This window comes from Callionymus lyra, chromosome 13 (genome assembly GCF_982586985.1).
Source record: "Callionymus lyra chromosome 13, fCalLyr1.hap1.1, whole genome shotgun sequence".
Classification (NCBI taxonomy): domain Eukaryota; kingdom Metazoa; phylum Chordata; class Actinopteri; order Syngnathiformes; family Callionymidae; genus Callionymus; species Callionymus lyra.
In genome coordinates, this window is record NC_141830.1 from 14,396,294 (window position 1) to 14,413,773 (window position 17,480).

A 17,480-nucleotide genomic window follows, 5' to 3' on the forward strand; every position below is an offset into this window, starting at 1 on the left:
TAAAAACATTTTTCCTTCACAGAGTCCACGCAGACGGTTCAAGCTCTGCAGCACACGACAGGAGAAATTCCCATCAGCCCAAACAAAGAAGTGGAGATCAAAAGCCTCAAGAGCGAGATCGATATTCTCAAGAAGCAGATCGCTGGTCAGATTTCTTGATTTACTTCTTTAACCATTAAGATTCTGGGCTTTTCGAGTGCATTGTTTATTATAAGTTTTTAACCATTTCTTTCTTTTTTTCTCTATAAAAGAGTCCGGCCATCTGGAGAAAAAGCTTGAGGATGTCTCGCTGGCTCGCAGGGATATGGAGGACTCATCCAAAGTTATTAAAAATTTGGAGAAACAAATAAGGGGCCTTACACAGGACAGGGATGACTTGCAGAAGGTATTTGACTGGAATCTAACATGAGTATGTCTAGTTGTGTAAATGGAGCAATTGTTTTATCGCCACAAGAAGATCTTTTATTAGCCTATAGTGACCTAATTATCAGTTTGCTGCTGTAACTGGATTTTTTTTTCATTTTGTGCTTAGAACCTTGTGGATACCAGCGAAAGAATGAAGTCTCAAACGAAAGATATTAAGGAAGCACACAGTCAGAGGAAACTGGCAATGCAAGAGTTTTCCGAACTCAACGAGAGACTCACAGATCTCAGGTACCTTCATATAAGCGTGTCTTGAATCTACTTTTCTTATTGTTGCTTCCTGCGTCTTATTCACGTTGCGTGTTCGTTAAAGGTCGGCCAAGCAACGTCTGACCCGCCAGTTACGAGACAAGGAAGAGGAGGTGGAGACTCAATCCCAGAAGGTTGAAGCTTTACGCCTGGAGGTGCGCAAAGCAGAGAGGGCTAAGAAAGAGGTAGAGTAGACTCCCTGTGGTTGCTAGCACACTCCCATCTTCTCACTTGTTGCATAGATCCACATCTGCTGCTCTCTGCGTGTGTACATGCTTTCTCACCTTCTAGTAATATTGGAAATGAGAGGAGTCGCTGTGGTTGTATTGGTGAGTGTAGATCGTATTCTTGCTTAATATTTTGTTGGATGTGTTTACAGGTGGAGGCTCAGTCAGAGGAGCATGCAGCAGAAGCTCAGAAAGAGAGGAAACTGAGGGAACGCAACGAGCAGTACAGCAGACAGCTGGAGGAAGAGTTGGAGGGGCTGAAGGTTTGTGAAACTTTTCCGGGACGTGTTCACCTTTCACGTCCGACTTGACCCAAATGTGTTCTACACTCAGGTGAAGCAGGCAGGGTCCTTTATCACACCAGCTTCTTCAGACCAGTCCCAGGAAATGGGTCGCTTGCGCAGCGACCTGGAGAAGAAGACGGTCCTGTTCGAGGAGGAGCTGGCCCATAGAGATGCCCAGCACAGCACTGAGCTGAAGACTTTACGCAAAGAGCTGCGTGATGCCGAGAGTCAGCACCTTGCCCTGCAGAAAGAAATCCTGGTCCTCAAAGACAAACTGGAGAAGACCAGAAGAGAAAGGTTCGTCCTCAGCTTTGCTTCAGCGCCTTTTTTGTTGCTGTATTTAGTAGGATCTTCTTGGTGATCTGCAGTCTGAATGTCTTGCACATTTCTTGTCTTTTCCAGTGAGGATTGCATGAGGTAATCATAGAAAAGTCCCTTTTTGTGGTCTCTTGTGATAAATAGTTCCCCCCTATACAGATGCAAAGAGTAGACCTTGACGTGTCTAATCATGTTTAGTGTTTGGATTGATTCGTGCATTGATTTGTTGTGCTGTAGGTGAAGTTTAAACCGGGCATAAATATTGATGAGAATTATCAGTGTTTAATGTCAAACAGAGTGAAACTCAAAAATCAAGGCATCAACTTTGACAACAAGTTATTTTAGTCCTTTTCATGCATTTCCCAAAACATTAAGATTGTAATTTACCAGAATTAAAAATATATACAATGTGTTTTTTGTGGATGATTTGAGTAAAAGTGAATATGAAGATTATTTCTGGTTCAAAAAACAAGTGCAATCAAAAAACGTTTGACATGGTCAAAGCTCTCACATTGTTTAATATCAATGTATTTATTGTTGCATGTTTTCCTTCAGCCAAAGTGAACGAGAAGAGTTTGAGACGGAGTCCAAACAGAAGTACGAGAGGGAGAGAGTGATGCTCACTGACGATAACAAGAAGTTGTCTAGTGAGCTCGATAAGGTAAGATTTATCATTACCATGCATGTGTGAAACCCCACAAAAGTCCCGAATTATCCACACTCTTCACGATGTGTAACTTGGAAACATACACAAAAAACCCCCACAATTCCCTATCCCCAGTTAACCTGAAGGCTGACCCAAACTCTTTCATTACATTGCTTCTTATGACCCCTCATTCTAGACAAAGCCAAAAAAGTTCAGTTTCCCTCATAAAAACACTCTGTAGCCTCCAACAAAGTTGGATGAAAGGCGCCTGGATTATGCTTTGTTGACTTTGGAAGAGGCTTCAGCTGGTTCAAAAAAAAAGTTAGAATCAACATTTCAAGTGAGGGAGTCATTGACATATGGAATTTAAGTTGTTCTCTGTTGTTATTACAGGCTGCAGCTAATACAACATTGAAAGACCTTCTTACTGAATCAGTTGATTCACTCACTTAAAAAAATACTTTTTAAAATGCTGAGCTGTCTGATGTTGATCGGTGAAGATATTTAAAGAGGTTTTTATGTTTAATTTAAATTATTAATGACAGCAAAAAAATGCCTCGGATTAATCCGTATTTTTCAACAAATCAAATGGTCATGTTTTTCAAATCAGATTTGAGCACAAAGTGTGCGGAAATTAGTTTGTAAATGAGCTCAGGGTCAGTCGCGATAAATGATTTTGGTTAACAATAATTGATCCTAAAAGGAATATGTCAACTAGACAGTCTTGTCTTTCAAGGGCTCTTTAAAAACCAATATGTCAAGAGTAACTTAACATTTTTTATTAGACAGTTTTTCACTCAATTTTTATCTTCTGTTTTTTTTTATCTCCATTAGCTCTAAATGTGTGTGACTTTCACTACTGACAAATCAGGTGTGAAAGGGCAAACAATGAGGCAGTTTAAGAATAAAGGATGATGATGAAGTTAAAAACTATTAAAAATGTTACATTTTTTTAATATTATGCAGCATAAAAACATTGTTTTTGGCTCCACCAAATATATTTTTAGAATGAATGGTAGCCTTGAGGACTGTCTCACAGCTGACCTTGGCTTTCTCATGAATAAATGATTTTATTATTTCTTCCACCAGATGACGAGCATGTTTGAGAAGTTGAGCAGCTCCAACCGGCAGCTGGAGGATGAAATGAGAGAGCTGGCTGACAAAAAGGAGAGTGTGGCTCACTGGGAGGCGCAGATCACAGAAATCATCCAATGGTGAGATTCATACACGGAAGTATTCTTTCCAATTCAGTCACTTTCAGTTGTCACCGGCGTGAGACCAGCCCTGACAGATGGATATATTTACTTTTTTCCTGACACAGTTATGTGTAGCGGCGTATTGAGTTCCTGCGCTGTCTAAGTGCTGCGTTTTTAACATACCTCAGGAGATCTTTGTGCTACTTGACCCTCCCTTCCGCTCAGATCGCTTCCCACTGCAGCTGACACCTCACCAGCTGCCCGGCTTCCCTCTGTCGGACAAGCCTGCAATCTTCACATAGCACACATGCACACACACATACACTTGGACCCTCAAGACACACAACTTTACACACATTCCAAACACTAACTTTTTAGGTTTGAATCCTTTGACAATCAAGTGGGATTACTGCCTCCTGGTGGCTGAGTTATGAAACTGTTTTCCTGTTACTGCGAGAATATGCATAACATAAGGCATAGGTAGCAGTTTCAACAATATAAAACGATTTAAAACGTTTATGCTTATGTCAGTTGAGTTTGGTAAGTTGATTGACTTATAACTGATATTTTTCAATACTCATTATTTACAGTAAATGTATTATTATGGTTACAATCATTTACTATTTCTAAATAAATGTAGAATAAGATTGTTTTTCGGGATCAGAGATGAACTGCAAAACACTTTTTACATTAAATTGTCTTTTAATTGCCACACCGAAATTTTAGCAAAATGATAGTTACTGACCCTTTTTCTCCTATTTGAAATAATATAACCAAAATGTTTCATATGTATTATATTATTTAAAACTATTATTCTACTAATATATTAAAATATATATATTTATTTCAAGATGTTTAGTGTCTGCAAATGCTGAGGACAGAGTAGGCACCAAGTTAGTGCGTCTGTCCTTTTCCAGATCAACAAACATGGTCGTCTGAGAGAAGTTCGCTTTTATCTCGTAGATCCTTTTGACTTTGTGTGAATGTTTTTGCATGTTTGTGCTAAATAATCAAAGTTTACTTATGGAGAAACTTTCCATAAATTCTCATTCGTGCTCTGAGGTGAGTTCCATGTTGGCTGTATTTGTTCATGGTGGTTGTTTTGTTACAAAAGTATTTGAAGTTTCCTAGTTTTCACGACAGTTCAAACAAGTGTGTTCATGTCGGTTTGCTCAAGGGTGAGTGATGAGAAGGATGCTCGAGGCTACCTGCAGGCTCTCGCAACCAAGATGACGGAGGAACTGGAGGGACTGAGGAACACAAGCCTGGGAGCCCGAGCCACGGTAACCCAGTCCCACAGAACTCTTTATTTGGTCCGGTGAATAAAAAAAAAGCTCACAAATGTCATCACTCCGTGCAGGACATGCCGTGGAAGATGCGGCGCTTCGCCAAGTTAGACATGTCGGCTCGGTTGGAGCTTCAGTCGGCCCTGGACGCTGAGATCAGGGCCAAGCAGAGCATTCAGGATGAACTGAACAAAGTCAAGGCCGACAACATCTCCACGGAATGGTATTGATAATAACATGCTGGTTTTTTTAAACAGACTTTTAAATGATTTCCATTGATTCTCTTTGACAGCAAAATGCAGGAAGTGGAGGTTAAAAACCAGGAACTCCTCGCTGAGATCGACAGGCTGAAAAAGGAGACGGAGGAGATGAAACTCCGCAGAGGTACAGAAAAAATGACACTTTCAAAAACACTGCTGACCATTTGTAAATAATGAAATTGGGAAGATTCCACATTTGTGTTTAAGAAGATCCACAACAAGATGTTTCATAACATGTTTCCCAAAATAATAAATATCAATCATCTATTAAATAAAGACACAAAATACACTGAGCATTATTGCTGCTACTACTCTGAGATTATATAGTTGGATAAATACTCCTCAAGGAGGTGAATAAAAATGAGGCAAAGCTGCAGCATGAGTGTGCGTCAGTACCCATGTTTTCACAATTGTGGATCATGCCTCATTGCTCTCAAGGTCATGTGAAACACAGGAGTGGTCCTGTGACTAATTTTTGTGTAATCACCCTTTGATGTTTGAGTAATTCCTGACCACAATTGTTTTTTTTTTCTTTTTCTTTTTTGCTTCTGTGTCCAAAGGTGTCAAGCACCAGGATTCCCAGAATTCCTTCCTGGCTTTTCTCAATGCGCCTACCTCAGCACTTGACCAGTTTGATGTAAGTAGTTCTCGGCTCTCCTGCAAAAACACATTTTTCTGTCACTGAGGCCGACGAGATTTTTACTGCCTGATGCTTCAGCGACACACGTGAAGCAGAAGATACTGCCGACTAACATCGAGTTAAGATCTATCGCTTGAGCTTCTCCATGAATTTTGTCTCTCTTTGGACTTGTCCAATTCCCTCATGGTCTTTTCAATGACATGTGTAATACAGTAATACGTTCTTGGTTTATGAGGGTCATACATTTAAGAAACGCAGAAAAATAATACATTTCTTTAACGTTTTGTGTGTCTGACTGTGTTGTCATTTGCATCAGCGTGGCAGTCACCACACAGCAACATGTCTATTTAATTCATTTTTGTTGTTTTGATTTGACTTTCTCTGTTTCTTTTCTTATTTTTCTTTTGTTTTTTTGCATTATCTCTTTTTGGTTATCACTTTGCTCTACTCTCGGCTTCATCAGGATTCTTATTCTTCCTCCTCATCCTCTTTAATTGAGTTTTGGGAAGACGTAAGTTCCTCAGAGTAGGCCAGAAACGTGTGTTTGTGTAATACAGAAGGGTTGATAGCGCTGTAGATGCAGATAGTTTAGATGTGTGTTTGAGGCTTAGCTCTAATGCTTATGTTCTACTTTTCATTTTAATTCAACAAATGAAACTGAATTTATTTGAAGAATTCAGGTTGACCCAATTCCATTTTGTGCTCCTAAATCAAGTTACCTTGTAGTAACACGTTAGCTATGTGAATGGCTTTTGGCTTAATAGAGCTAAATCTATTTTCCTGCCAAAAAAGCAACCCTGAGTGGTTCCTGTGCTCTTTCCTCTCCTACCTTTTCATCACTTTGTGTTTCTCCATGTCAGCCATTCCTTTTCACACTCTGTCCTTCACCTCCGTGTCCGTGTCGTACACACAGTAGATCTCTGTGATGAAAGTTTGTTTAACTGTGTCTCTACTGCGGCTCCTAACCTCTCATCTGTCTCTGCCACTCTGCCTCTCTTTCCTGACACTGAAGCGCTCGCCATCCGTCGGGCCGGGTAGCAAAGGCAGACGTGTAAGCACCATCACTGCGCTGTGTGAACGCTCTCACCGAGTCTTTGTAAATGTGACGTCTAGTCTTTCTCCCTTTTTGATGCTGCAAATTGTGTGCGTCTGCGTGTCGTTTTTTTTTTTTTTTCCAGTGAGCTTGTGGCTGCATGGTGGCAGGAATTTGCAGAGCAGCATATTTATTTGTGGGTGTTTAATCAAAGACACCCCCAAATACTTTTCTGGGTTGTGATGTTTCTGAGTTTGTGTTTTGTGAATTCCTTTTTCGCTAGCTAAGCTAATGAGGTGACTGACATTGCATGTTTTTTTTGTTTTTTTTTAATGTATGGGTTTGCATTCAGGCTGGGCGGTATGAGTTAGCATTTTTACCGCAGACCTGGTTGTGTTGCCCTGTGACTGCAACTACCCACCGCACATGACACTGATGGCAAACAGTAGTGTAGTCGGAACAATACTATCTTTGATGGCTCCAATTTAGTATTTTACTTAGCATATCCTTCTTTTTTTGAAAAGTATACTATTCAAAATGTGATTTTGTTTTATTTATTCTTCACATTATCTTGTTTAAAAAAAAAATAGAATCAAATCTACTTAATGATTGTCATTGAAGGTATTGGGGGGGCAGGAGGTTTACAGATTGTGTCTTAGTACTTCAGTTATGCAACTTTCCAACACTGTTTGAATTCAAAACTATTTGTTTAAAGTTGTTGCTGCTGATAAAGTGTTGGAAGCAAGTCAATATTTGACGTTCTAGTAACAACCAAAGTTTATTTATTTATTTATTGCCAATAAGTTGCCATTAGTCTCCTTGAACCTGTCCTTCGATTATAAAACTTCCAGTACAGTAGAACTAAAAAATCTTGTGAATGCGCTTAAACTCAACGTTTAGTTGGAACATTAGCAACAATAACTCTTCTGATACCGTCCAGCTCTGGTTTGCACACAATAGTGAATCTGAACTTTGACTCCAGATGGATGGATGGATGGATGTTGTGGGACTTTGCTCTGCATGCGCATTCACCAATTACAACTTTGTCCAAACTTCTACTCTACTCACGCTTCTGTCTTTCTCACCCAACTGACTCTCTGGTTGTCTCACGGCGCAGCTTTATTCCTCTCACCAGGTGGAGTCCTTAGATAACTTCACCCCTTCCAACACCCCGTCCCGGGAAGACGACCCCAAGTTCCACCTCAAGTCTCGGTCACGGTCGCCCTCAATGGCCAGTGACATGGAGCCCATAGAGGTAACGGAGCACCCGCTAAGTTGCATTCACCAATAATCTTTTTTTAACTTGATTTACTTTTCAAGTTTTACAAAAATCAATACTATAAAGAAAATAAAAAAACATTAAAAAATATTTATTAAGAAAAATATGTTGCATCTTAAAAATATAATCAAAGTTGTGTATGATACAGTTATATGCTGTAAATGATAACATTTGGTGTAATGATCTTCATTAACCATCTGACATCAAAACAATAAACACACTTACTGTTTCCTACTTCACTCAAGTCTTTTTATGGTTGTAGCTCTCTTTCTTTAATACTTATTATGACTTGTCTAACAGTGTTTGCTTCGTGTCTCACTTGTCTCAGTTTCTATCTCACTATTTTGACATTTTTATCATTTACCCGTTTCTCCTTTACACAAAGTAAACTAAAGCCTCACAGAAAACATTTCGACCTTGATAATGTCATTTTTGATTTTACTAGTTGGGAAGATTTTACAGAATGTTAGCAACTTAACTGGAAAAGATGTCATTTAAGGGGTTATTAAGCCCGACCAGGAGATTAATGAATGTGTGGCATGAACAAGCTATTTGTGTTTTGGGCAGGACTTCCTGTTAGACTCGAGTGCAGTCATGTGGAGCAAATGCTCATTAACTCCCCATGTACACCCAAGTTACCAAAAAGGCAAAGAAAAGATGATTAAAAAGAACCTTTTTTTTTTTTACAAATGCCTTTGAAGCATTACGAGAGTCTTGGTGTCACATGAGCATCAAACTGCTTCAGTGCAGGGGGTGAGAGACAGTTTTTAACCTAATGGAAGATAATAAAAAAAGAAACTGACACAACAAGAGTCTTGATCTTGTTATATAAATACATATAAACAAAGAAAATGGACAACGGGAAAGTGAAGGGAAAATTGACTAATTTGTGCTACACTATTCTGACACTAGGGGGTGGCAGAAACACTTTTGAAAATACTACAGACTGGGCCTTTATAAGTTTTATTTTTTTTCGCCAGTTAATGGATCATCCCCGATCAGTTCAGACCCCAACAATGCGATCCGGAGGCTATGGCAGCATTGGCCGCTCCTCACCTAAGGTAGGAACGTGTTTTCTGAGTAACGGTTGTTCCTTTTGTAATGGCGGAAAAAATTGGGATCATCCTGAAAGTCTATTTCCTCCCCGCAGCCCAAAGCTCATCAGTTTGTCGTCAAGTCTTTTCTAACACCCACCAAGTGTAACCAGTGCACCTCACTCATGGTGGGACTCATACGCCAGGGCTGCACCTGTGAAGGTAACCACGACAACCAGCTGTAATATTAATTTTGAATATGTTGTAATGTGTTTAGTGTCTTTTATTGCTGTGGTGCCAATATTAAAACAATCAGCATTATTTAATCATGCTTGTGTCCTTGTTTAGTGTGCAACTTTTCCTGCCACGTCACCTGTGCAGACAAGGCTCCGTCTGTATGTCCAGTCCCGCAGGATCAGACCAAGGGCCCTCTGGGTATCGACCCTCAGAGGGGGATCGGCACTGCCTATGAGGGGCACGTCAGGGTAAGAGTGCCAGTTAGGTTGTGTTTAAAGTTCACTATAGTTTGAGTAAATGACTAATTCAGTATGAGATGTATTATTTTGAAAGAAAGGTGGTATTATTTTATATTTATATTCCCTCAATTGTAAGTTAAAAACAGATTTTTTTCTTGTTAAGACACAAAGAACAAAGTGTTAAGCAATAAGTGAGTGATTGACGTACGCGTGGAAGAGCGCAATGGAAAGAACGCTAACAGACTTTGTTTATGTGGTAACCAAGCAAACATGTTCTACCAAGAAGCTGGTGTTTGATGTGTCCTGAAATAACCTCAGCAGCTGATGCTCCAGCACACAAGAACGTCCATGTTCCTCATCAGCTCTTTGTGTTGTAGGTCCCGAAACCAACCGGGGTGAAGAAAGGCTGGCAGAGAGCTTTGGCCGTCGTCTGCGACTTCAAACTCTTCCTGTATGAGCTCGGGGAAGGAAAGGCATCACCGCCGAGCGTCGTAGTGAGTCAAGTCATAGATATGAGGTAAGAAAACCACAAGTATGAGAAAGACCGGAGCTTGAATCACTGTAAAACCACCGGCTGGAAGGAAAATCTTTTGTTTCCAGCTCCCCATATTTCCTTTGATTGAACCAGAGTTAAAGTCACACCCTTGAGGTCATTTTCTTTGAAATAAGTGGCTGCTGTATATTTCACACGTTTCTTCTTGTGATTGATCTTTCAAAAATGTCCTCCCTCCATGAGTTATCATTTCCAGAGAGAGTAAGCGCTCCCTGTTTGTGGAGGTTCCCCCACGTCGTTGTTGAGATTCAGACCTTTAATCCGCCAGAAAGAGTCTGTGGACCTCGTAGACGTCGAACTTGAACCACATAACACGTTGTTTCTTAATCCAGGGACGAGGAATTTTCCGTCAGCTCCGTTCTGGCTTCTGATGTGATCCACGCCAACCGCAAAGACATCCCCTGCATATTCAGAGTAAGCTCTTCTGTTTCATTTCAAACCAGCCATTGTTAGAAAAAACACAGCTGTGTCCATCAGATACTTCAACTACCTCGACCCAGACTACATACAGCCGGTGCTTCTTTTCCCAGAACTACTTAACTCTTGTTAATAAGAAGACTACGATAATCTCTATACCATAATCTATAACTAAATATTTGGAACAAGTATCTGTTCCCATTTGTCTCGCTGTCGACCTGGATATTTTTTGAGGCTATGAAGTTACTTTGATCAATCGGTTGTTATCGTATTGTTCTACTTGTAAACAGTAATTGGTGCAAAATGAAAGTTGATATTAAAATGTATTTTTTTTTTTTTAGGTAAATAGGAATTTATAACTGACCAACTGCTAGATGAATATACTATTTTACAGAATCAACAGAAATAATTAGAAAAATATATATTTATATTTTCCCCATGTTTAAAATTCAGTGTAGGTGATGTTCTTGCCTCTAGACAGCCATTTTAGACCGCCTAGGATCATCTTTAATGGCCTCATTGTCTTTTGTTGCTTTTTAGTGTGACTCTTAGGTATGTGACAAAATATCTATACACCTAAAAATTGCGATATTTTCTTCACAATACCGTGTTGATATTCAACGCGATTGATCGATATTTAAAACAATATAGATGTATTTTGGCTTTTAAATCCTATTTTATTTGAAAGGATTTCATTGTACTTTTTAACCCAAATATATTATATAATATATTGTATCTTGATACTTATCTTATCTCCAGATTCTTGCCAACTACATACCTGAAGTGACTCATAATAACCTCCTCATGTGTGATGATAACAATTTCAACCAAAATTATAATCAAGTTTGATGTCGACCTACTGAGACCACGTCGTGCTAACAATCGCTCCTTCTCTCCGTAAAAAGGTGACTGCCTCCCAGCTCTCCCCCTCCAGCAGCAACAAGACCTCCATCCTCATCCTGGCCGACAGCGACCAGGAGAGGAACAAGTGGGTGGGTCTGCTCAACGAGCTCCACCGCATCCTCAAGAAGAACAAGCTGAAGGATCGATTCGTCTTCGTTCCCAAAGAAGCCTACGACAGCACACTGCCGCTCATCAAGACCACGCAGTCCGCCGGCATCATCGGTGAGAGACTCGCCGTACAGAACTAGTGAGATGACCGGCTAACCAAATTAAAACATTTAAAATGTCTTCCCTCAGACCACGAGCGGGTCGCCCTGGGCAACGAGGAAGGTCTCTATGTGGTCCATGTCACCAAAGATGGTACCTACAGTCCAGTTCAATCTTGTTCGGCTGTTTTTCTCCAAACTCACTGTTTCGTCGCCCCCTCCTCAGAAATCATCCGGGTCGGCGACAACAAGAAGGTGCATCACATCGACTTGATCTCCCAGGAGCAGCTGCTGGCCGTCATCTCGGGCAGGAACCGCAACGTCCGTCTGTACCCCACCCAGGCCCTGGACGGCCGAGAGATCGACTGTTTAAAAGTGTCCGAAACCAAGGGCTGTCAGACTCTGGTCTCGGGACCGGTCCGAAACGGCTCGCTCACGTGTCTCTGCGTCGCCATGAAGAAACAGATTATTTGTTTTGAGGTCAGTTTCAAGATGATGCGTTTACTAGCACAGTCCAGCAGGTGTCGCTTTTATTCACCTTCTTCTTTGAACAGGTGAATAAAAGTAAGAGCCGTCACCGTCGGCTCCGGGAGATCCAGGCCCCGGGAACGGTCCAGTGGATGGGTCTGCTTAATGAGCGCCTCTATGTGGGCTATCAATGTGGCTTCACCCGCTACAGGTACACTTTTGTTTGACTTCTTTCATCCTTGAGTCATTTCTTACCTGGCCGAACAGATGGAAAATAAATTCTAAAATGTTTATTGTATTGATCGTTTTGATTTGTAAAAAGATTAGATTATCTCTGAACTAACATTAGTGACAATAGTTTAATTGAAAGAGAAATATTTGCAAACATCTGTACATTAATTTTAAATTTAAAAAAAACTTTTTTTTACCACAGACTTAATTGAAATATAAACCATAAAAGAACCATGAAAAAAAATATATATGATTTGATATCTGTAGGTGGGTTTAGGGATATTATAATGCTCTGCGTCTGTGCTTTGAGATAACTCTGCAGCTGTAAGTCCATGTAATGTAATGAACTAATTGTCTATATCGGGCATTAATCTAAAGACTGTTTTTTCAGTGTCCATGGCGACGTGTCTCCAGTCAGTCTGCTACACCAGGACGACCACACGCTGGCCTTCATCCACCAGAATAACCTGGACGCCCTCTGTGCCGTGGAGATCTCCAGCAAGGAGCTGCTGCTCTGCTTCAGTCTGATCGGGGTCTACGTCGACTCTCAGGGCCGCCGGTCCCGGCAGCAGGAGCTCATGTGGCCCGCTACGCCCAACGCCGCCTGTAAGACGTCTTGTCCCCTACGTTCAAGGTTGATGAAGAATGAAGAGATGCAGACTGTAAACTCTGTTTTGTACGTCAGGCTACAACGCCCCCTACCTGTCGGTGTACAGCGAGAACGCAGTCGATGTGTTTGACGTCAACACTATGGAGTGGATCCAAACCATTCCTCTGAAAAAGGTTTGTCTTTGTAATCTCTGGCTCCCTCTAGTGGACATGTGAAGTGTGGCTGAATTATTATTGTCGTATGTCAACAGATGCGTCCACTGAACGTCGACGGCTCGCTGAACCTTCTGGGTCTGGAAACCGTGCGACTGATCTACTTCAGAAACAAGATGGCGGGTAAGACTCGTTGGTTTTTGATCATTTTAAGATTCAGAGCCGCGAGCGAGTCGGTGGATCCGTGTGACGGATCCTCGTGACTCCTGCATCCTGGCGTGTAAATATTCAACGGTTGGCGACGACTGACGCGACCCGCGGCTGTGTTGTGATCTCGCAGAGGGTGATGAGCTGGTCGTCCCGGAGACGTCAGACAACAGCAGGAAGCAGATGGTGCGCAACATTAACAACAAGAGACGCTTCTCCTTCAGAGTTCCAGAAGAGGAGCGACTGCAGCAGAGGAGGTACTGTTGTACTCGAGTGCACCTCCCTCACTTCATACACCAGCAGGTGTTCAACACTCAAGTCTGCGTGACTCCTCGTATCAATATGATGCTAACCGCACGAGCAGCCAAACAGAGTTAACCTGCACAAGTGTCAAGAGTTACAGACTTCTGAGTAAATGAACAGAACTCGACGATCTTCATCCGAACCATAGTTCTACACAGGGCTGAGTTTTATGAGAGGGATCAGGACAGGGGGCAGTGATTGAGTTTCATATGAAAGTATTTCAGTGTCATTTTAATATAGAATGGTAGGATTTTAACATTTCAAATGTTGAAACTTTGAATTTTCTTTATTGAAATGTTGTTGTTTTCTTTGCATTTAAATTGTTTTTAATAATTGAATTCCAAATCTTTTTAAAATTAATAGAGTTTGACATTTAATTTCCAATAATACGAAAGCAAAACTTAATTTAATGTTTTTTCTTCATAGCATTTTTGAATTCAATTAAAATGTTGGTATAACAGTGGCACTGGGCAATACCATACTATTACTTAATCAAACTTTTAGCCAATTATGTTTTCACTATTATTTATTATGTTATTATTATTAACATTTTTACTTACAGAGTTTTCAAAGTATTGAATTAGATGTCAAATGTTAAATTTTTGATTTATTCTAATGAGAATTTCGTTTTCAATTGTTAGTTTTTTTTAATATTCAATTTAATTCACTTTAAAAATAAATATTTTCAATCATTTATATTTCATAGAAACGACAAATTCACACTTTCAATATAGAAATATTTCAATGTAATTATATTTTATAACAGATTAAACGCTTAAAACGTAAAATCTTTGTATTCAAATGTTTTTGTTTCAGCCTTTTTAAATGTTAAATTTAAGCCAATATCCAATACTCTGATAGAACTGATGTACTTTTTTCAGTTGTACTTCTATTATAAAGTTCAAAATGGTTTGTCTCTGCAGAGAAATGCTGCGAGATCCAGAAATGCGGAACAAGTTGATCTCCAACCCGACCAACTTCAACCACATCGCTCACATGGGACCAGGAGACGGGATCCAGATCCTCAAAGACCTCCCCATGGTGAGTCAGCCTCCCACCCCCAGTGCATGTTTGTACTGTGTGTGCTGAAGCCAGACTGTTCATGTTCAGGAGAACCGCGCAGGCTTCAGCGGCTCCGTCAGCATCCCCTCCATCACTAAGAACCGGGGCGAGCCGGGTCGCTCCATGAGCGCCAGCAGTGGACTGGGCATCCGTACAGGTACCAGTCGCCGTGTAGTCGTCGTCGTCATCCACGTCGCTGACCTCTCCTCCCTCGCAGGCTCCTCCTCTCAGAACGGCAGCGCCCTCCGCAGGGAGCTGTCGGGCGGCAGCTACGGATCCAAGCGCCAAACCATGACCTCGCCCTCCGAGAGCTCCTTGTCCTCCGGCGGCGGCATGGACTGCGGCGACGCTCCGCTGTCCCAGTTCGACAGAGAGGTGAGTCCATCGCCCGATAGAACCGCATCTCAAGTCAAACCAGACACCACCAAACCGAGACCCGACGGAACATTGAACCCTAGAACCCGTCTGTGTGTGTCGGTAGTCACCCCCATCAGCCACCTACACCCGACCTCCGCGCGCAGGTCGCTCACCTCATCCCACCGGTCCGACCCCGCTAGCCCAGTGATGTCATAGCAGCGCACGACTTTAGCGGTTAGCTTTTAGCCCAAAAAAAAAAAAAATGGCCGTGGTAGTTTTGTTGAGCAACTCAGGACCCTTCAGCTCCACCCCGAAACCCCTTCATCCTTCCTCTGGCTCCTCATCCTCGCCCACGAGTCCAGACCTGGTCCACTCCATTGCGCTCCATTTGGCCCCCCCACCCCATGTCTCCCGACCTCCCCCCTCCCTCCACTCGGCATGTTGTCTGTGGCGCTGAGTGTGAACTCTCCTCTGCAGTGGCAGGCCGTCTCGCCATCGGAGAAGACCCCCGATCTGAAAAGGGCTTTAAGGACCCTGCTTAGTAAGATGAAGGTAAACGGCTACGACACACAAGAGACCCGTCAATGTTGACATGTTTGTTTACACACGCCGCTACGACACGCACGCAAAAATAAAGCCCCCCCGTCCCCCCGCCACCCCACTACCGTCGACGAGGACTCGATCCAGATTTGAGTTGTGAAGGCCCCCCGCCCCACAGAGCATGAGCGCTTCATCCACGACTGCCATGTTTCCTGTCACAACATGTGCCATGTACCGGGGCAGAACCATGTACCGGGGCAGAACCTCCCAGTCCAGCTGCCCCGGATACATCCACCGCGGGAACAACCCGGTTCAAATGTCTGTAGCTGCATGTCTGCATCACCGTGAGAGGCATCGGTGCCACAGGCAAGAACCTCGGGCCCACACGGGTCCAGAGCTGTGTGTGTGTCTGAGTGTAGGTGTGTGCGTCGGTAACACATCACCTCAGTGCTTCTCATCTCTGCTTCACGGTGGGTCCGGCATGTCTCACTGCAGTCGTGAGGACGACGGCTTCATCACTGTTGTTCACGATCGTCTGGACAGATTATTTTTCATCTTAAGAACTACACGTCCACCTGTAGGTGAAGACAGTGTTAGCATTGAAGCTAACAATGGCACAGTGTTGACACGTTTTGCTAACATGTCACTTAATCAAACTAGAGCGTGACGGAAACTAAATTAAATCTCAGTGCGCCCTCTGGTGGACTCTAGTAGAAGCGCTACAACAGGTGTGTCATGTGACCACTGGGTTGATGAACGCGCTCTTCAGTTGACTTTCAATGAAAACTTTTATTCTAGACTTGAGATGAAACTTTACTCTGTCCAGACACTTTTATGAGTTATTACACACATGAATCGCACACACAAACACCTATGGAACACACACATGAATCGCAAACCTGTCTCACACACACACACACACAAAGAGAAAACATACACACACATTCGCACACCAACACATAAAGCACAAACACATCAGTGGAACAAACGCATATGCACACATATGTGCAAAAACACACACTTCTATTAAACATGCACACTCGCATCTACGAAAAAACTCGTACACGCATCTACAAAACACACACACACCTCTAATACACACTTAGAATTAGACACACCTGCATAGGCGGACGCACACGTTTTCACATTTGATGTCAAACACTTGTTCTCTCCACCGCCTGCTCTACGTCGCCACCTACATGTTGAAGTGTGAAGTCTCTTCCAGACTCGAGCGTCGTTTTCTTGTCGTCGACTGTTTTGCCTCAATCCGATTGTGACCATGTGTGTGTGTGTGTCTCCCCCCCCACAGGACTCGGACTCCCCCCGTCACTCCACTGCCTCCAACAGCTCCACCTTCAGCAGCCCCCCCAGCCCCGCCTCCCCCCACAAGACCAAGTCTCTGTCCCTGGAAAGCACAGACCGGATGGGCTGGGATACATGAGTCCCGTCTCCCCCTCTCTCCCCCCTCTGTCCCCCCTCCATAGCACAGTCTCCGCCACACTTATATCACCTCACTGCCCTCAGAACTGCACCTCCTGCCCACTGCTGCCCCCTGCTGAACATTCTTCCCACTGCGCCTTCGGTGGCGGAAACACAGGCGTCATCTTGGTGCAGGTCTGGGGACGAGAGACGCTGGAGGGTGTGTGTGCATGTGTGCTTCATAGGAATAAGAGTACCCCCCCCCCCCCCCCACACACACACACACACACACACATGACACCCGCAAAAAAAAAGAGGATTATTAGTGAAAAGATTTCTACTTGTACATAGGAGCCTCTGGGTTTTAGGGGACGATATCTTAATTTATTTATCAGTCTTAGTTAATGAGGGAGGCTTTTCTTTCTCCGCCCCCCCCCCCGCCCCCCCCTCGCGGTTTAACTCTTTGCTTTCATGGTTCGGGGGTCACGCGCTGAGAAAAGTTTAAAATGTATAAAAAAAAAAAAAGATTTTCAGGTGCAGTGACTTTATAAGATTTTCAGCAAAAAGCTATCGTCCGTCAGTCGGAGCAACAGCGCCCTCTAGATGTTTGCTGTACAACCAAACCCCCCCCCCCCCTCCCCCCCTTACCACCACCACAATAATGTAAATACTTTGAAAGTAGAGTAATATATGACGCTATG

At 42.7% G+C, this 17,480-nt stretch overlaps 1 protein-coding gene across 2 annotated transcripts in view; it reads left to right on the top strand.

Moving 5' to 3' along the window:
* cdc42bpab (CDC42 binding protein kinase alpha (DMPK-like) b) overlaps window positions 1–17,438 on the top strand; it is a 51,963-nt gene extending 34,525 nt beyond the window's left edge. The window contains exons 12-44 of one of the 2 annotated variants that reach the window (XM_087805640.1): window positions 23–145; window positions 252–385; window positions 533–654; window positions 737–857; window positions 1,052–1,162; window positions 1,233–1,480; window positions 1,586–1,600; window positions 2,057–2,162; window positions 3,237–3,361; window positions 4,521–4,626; window positions 4,704–4,852; window positions 4,922–5,013; window positions 5,450–5,526; window positions 5,993–6,040; window positions 6,542–6,580; window positions 7,698–7,817; window positions 8,822–8,902; window positions 8,992–9,097; window positions 9,224–9,360; window positions 9,729–9,868; window positions 10,237–10,318; window positions 11,227–11,446; window positions 11,522–11,584; window positions 11,657–11,910; window positions 11,985–12,109; window positions 12,521–12,735; window positions 12,815–12,912; window positions 12,990–13,074; window positions 13,232–13,355; window positions 14,325–14,442; window positions 14,497–14,614; window positions 14,681–14,838; window positions 16,670–17,438. In XM_087805640.1, the coding sequence (XP_087661766.1) occupies window positions 23–145; window positions 252–385; window positions 533–654; window positions 737–857; window positions 1,052–1,162; window positions 1,233–1,480; window positions 1,586–1,600; window positions 2,057–2,162; window positions 3,237–3,361; window positions 4,521–4,626; window positions 4,704–4,852; window positions 4,922–5,013; window positions 5,450–5,526; window positions 5,993–6,040; window positions 6,542–6,580; window positions 7,698–7,817; window positions 8,822–8,902; window positions 8,992–9,097; window positions 9,224–9,360; window positions 9,729–9,868; window positions 10,237–10,318; window positions 11,227–11,446; window positions 11,522–11,584; window positions 11,657–11,910; window positions 11,985–12,109; window positions 12,521–12,735; window positions 12,815–12,912; window positions 12,990–13,074; window positions 13,232–13,355; window positions 14,325–14,442; window positions 14,497–14,614; window positions 14,681–14,838; window positions 16,670–16,801 (3,992 nt within the window). In that variant the 3' untranslated portion in view covers window positions 16,802–17,438. Of the gene's footprint in view, window positions 1–22; window positions 146–251; window positions 386–532; window positions 655–736; window positions 858–1,051; window positions 1,163–1,232; window positions 1,481–1,585; window positions 1,601–2,056; window positions 2,163–3,236; window positions 3,362–4,520; window positions 4,627–4,703; window positions 4,853–4,921; window positions 5,014–5,449; window positions 5,527–5,992; window positions 6,041–6,541; window positions 6,581–7,697; window positions 7,818–8,821; window positions 8,903–8,991; window positions 9,098–9,223; window positions 9,361–9,728; window positions 9,869–10,236; window positions 10,319–11,226; window positions 11,447–11,521; window positions 11,585–11,656; window positions 11,911–11,984; window positions 12,110–12,520; window positions 12,736–12,814; window positions 12,913–12,989; window positions 13,075–13,231; window positions 13,356–14,324; window positions 14,443–14,496; window positions 14,615–14,680; window positions 14,839–15,297; window positions 15,373–16,669 lie in introns of both variants that reach the window. The other variant, XM_087805639.1, reaches the window with a different exon arrangement.
* Window positions 17,439–17,480: the final 42 nt, after the last annotated feature.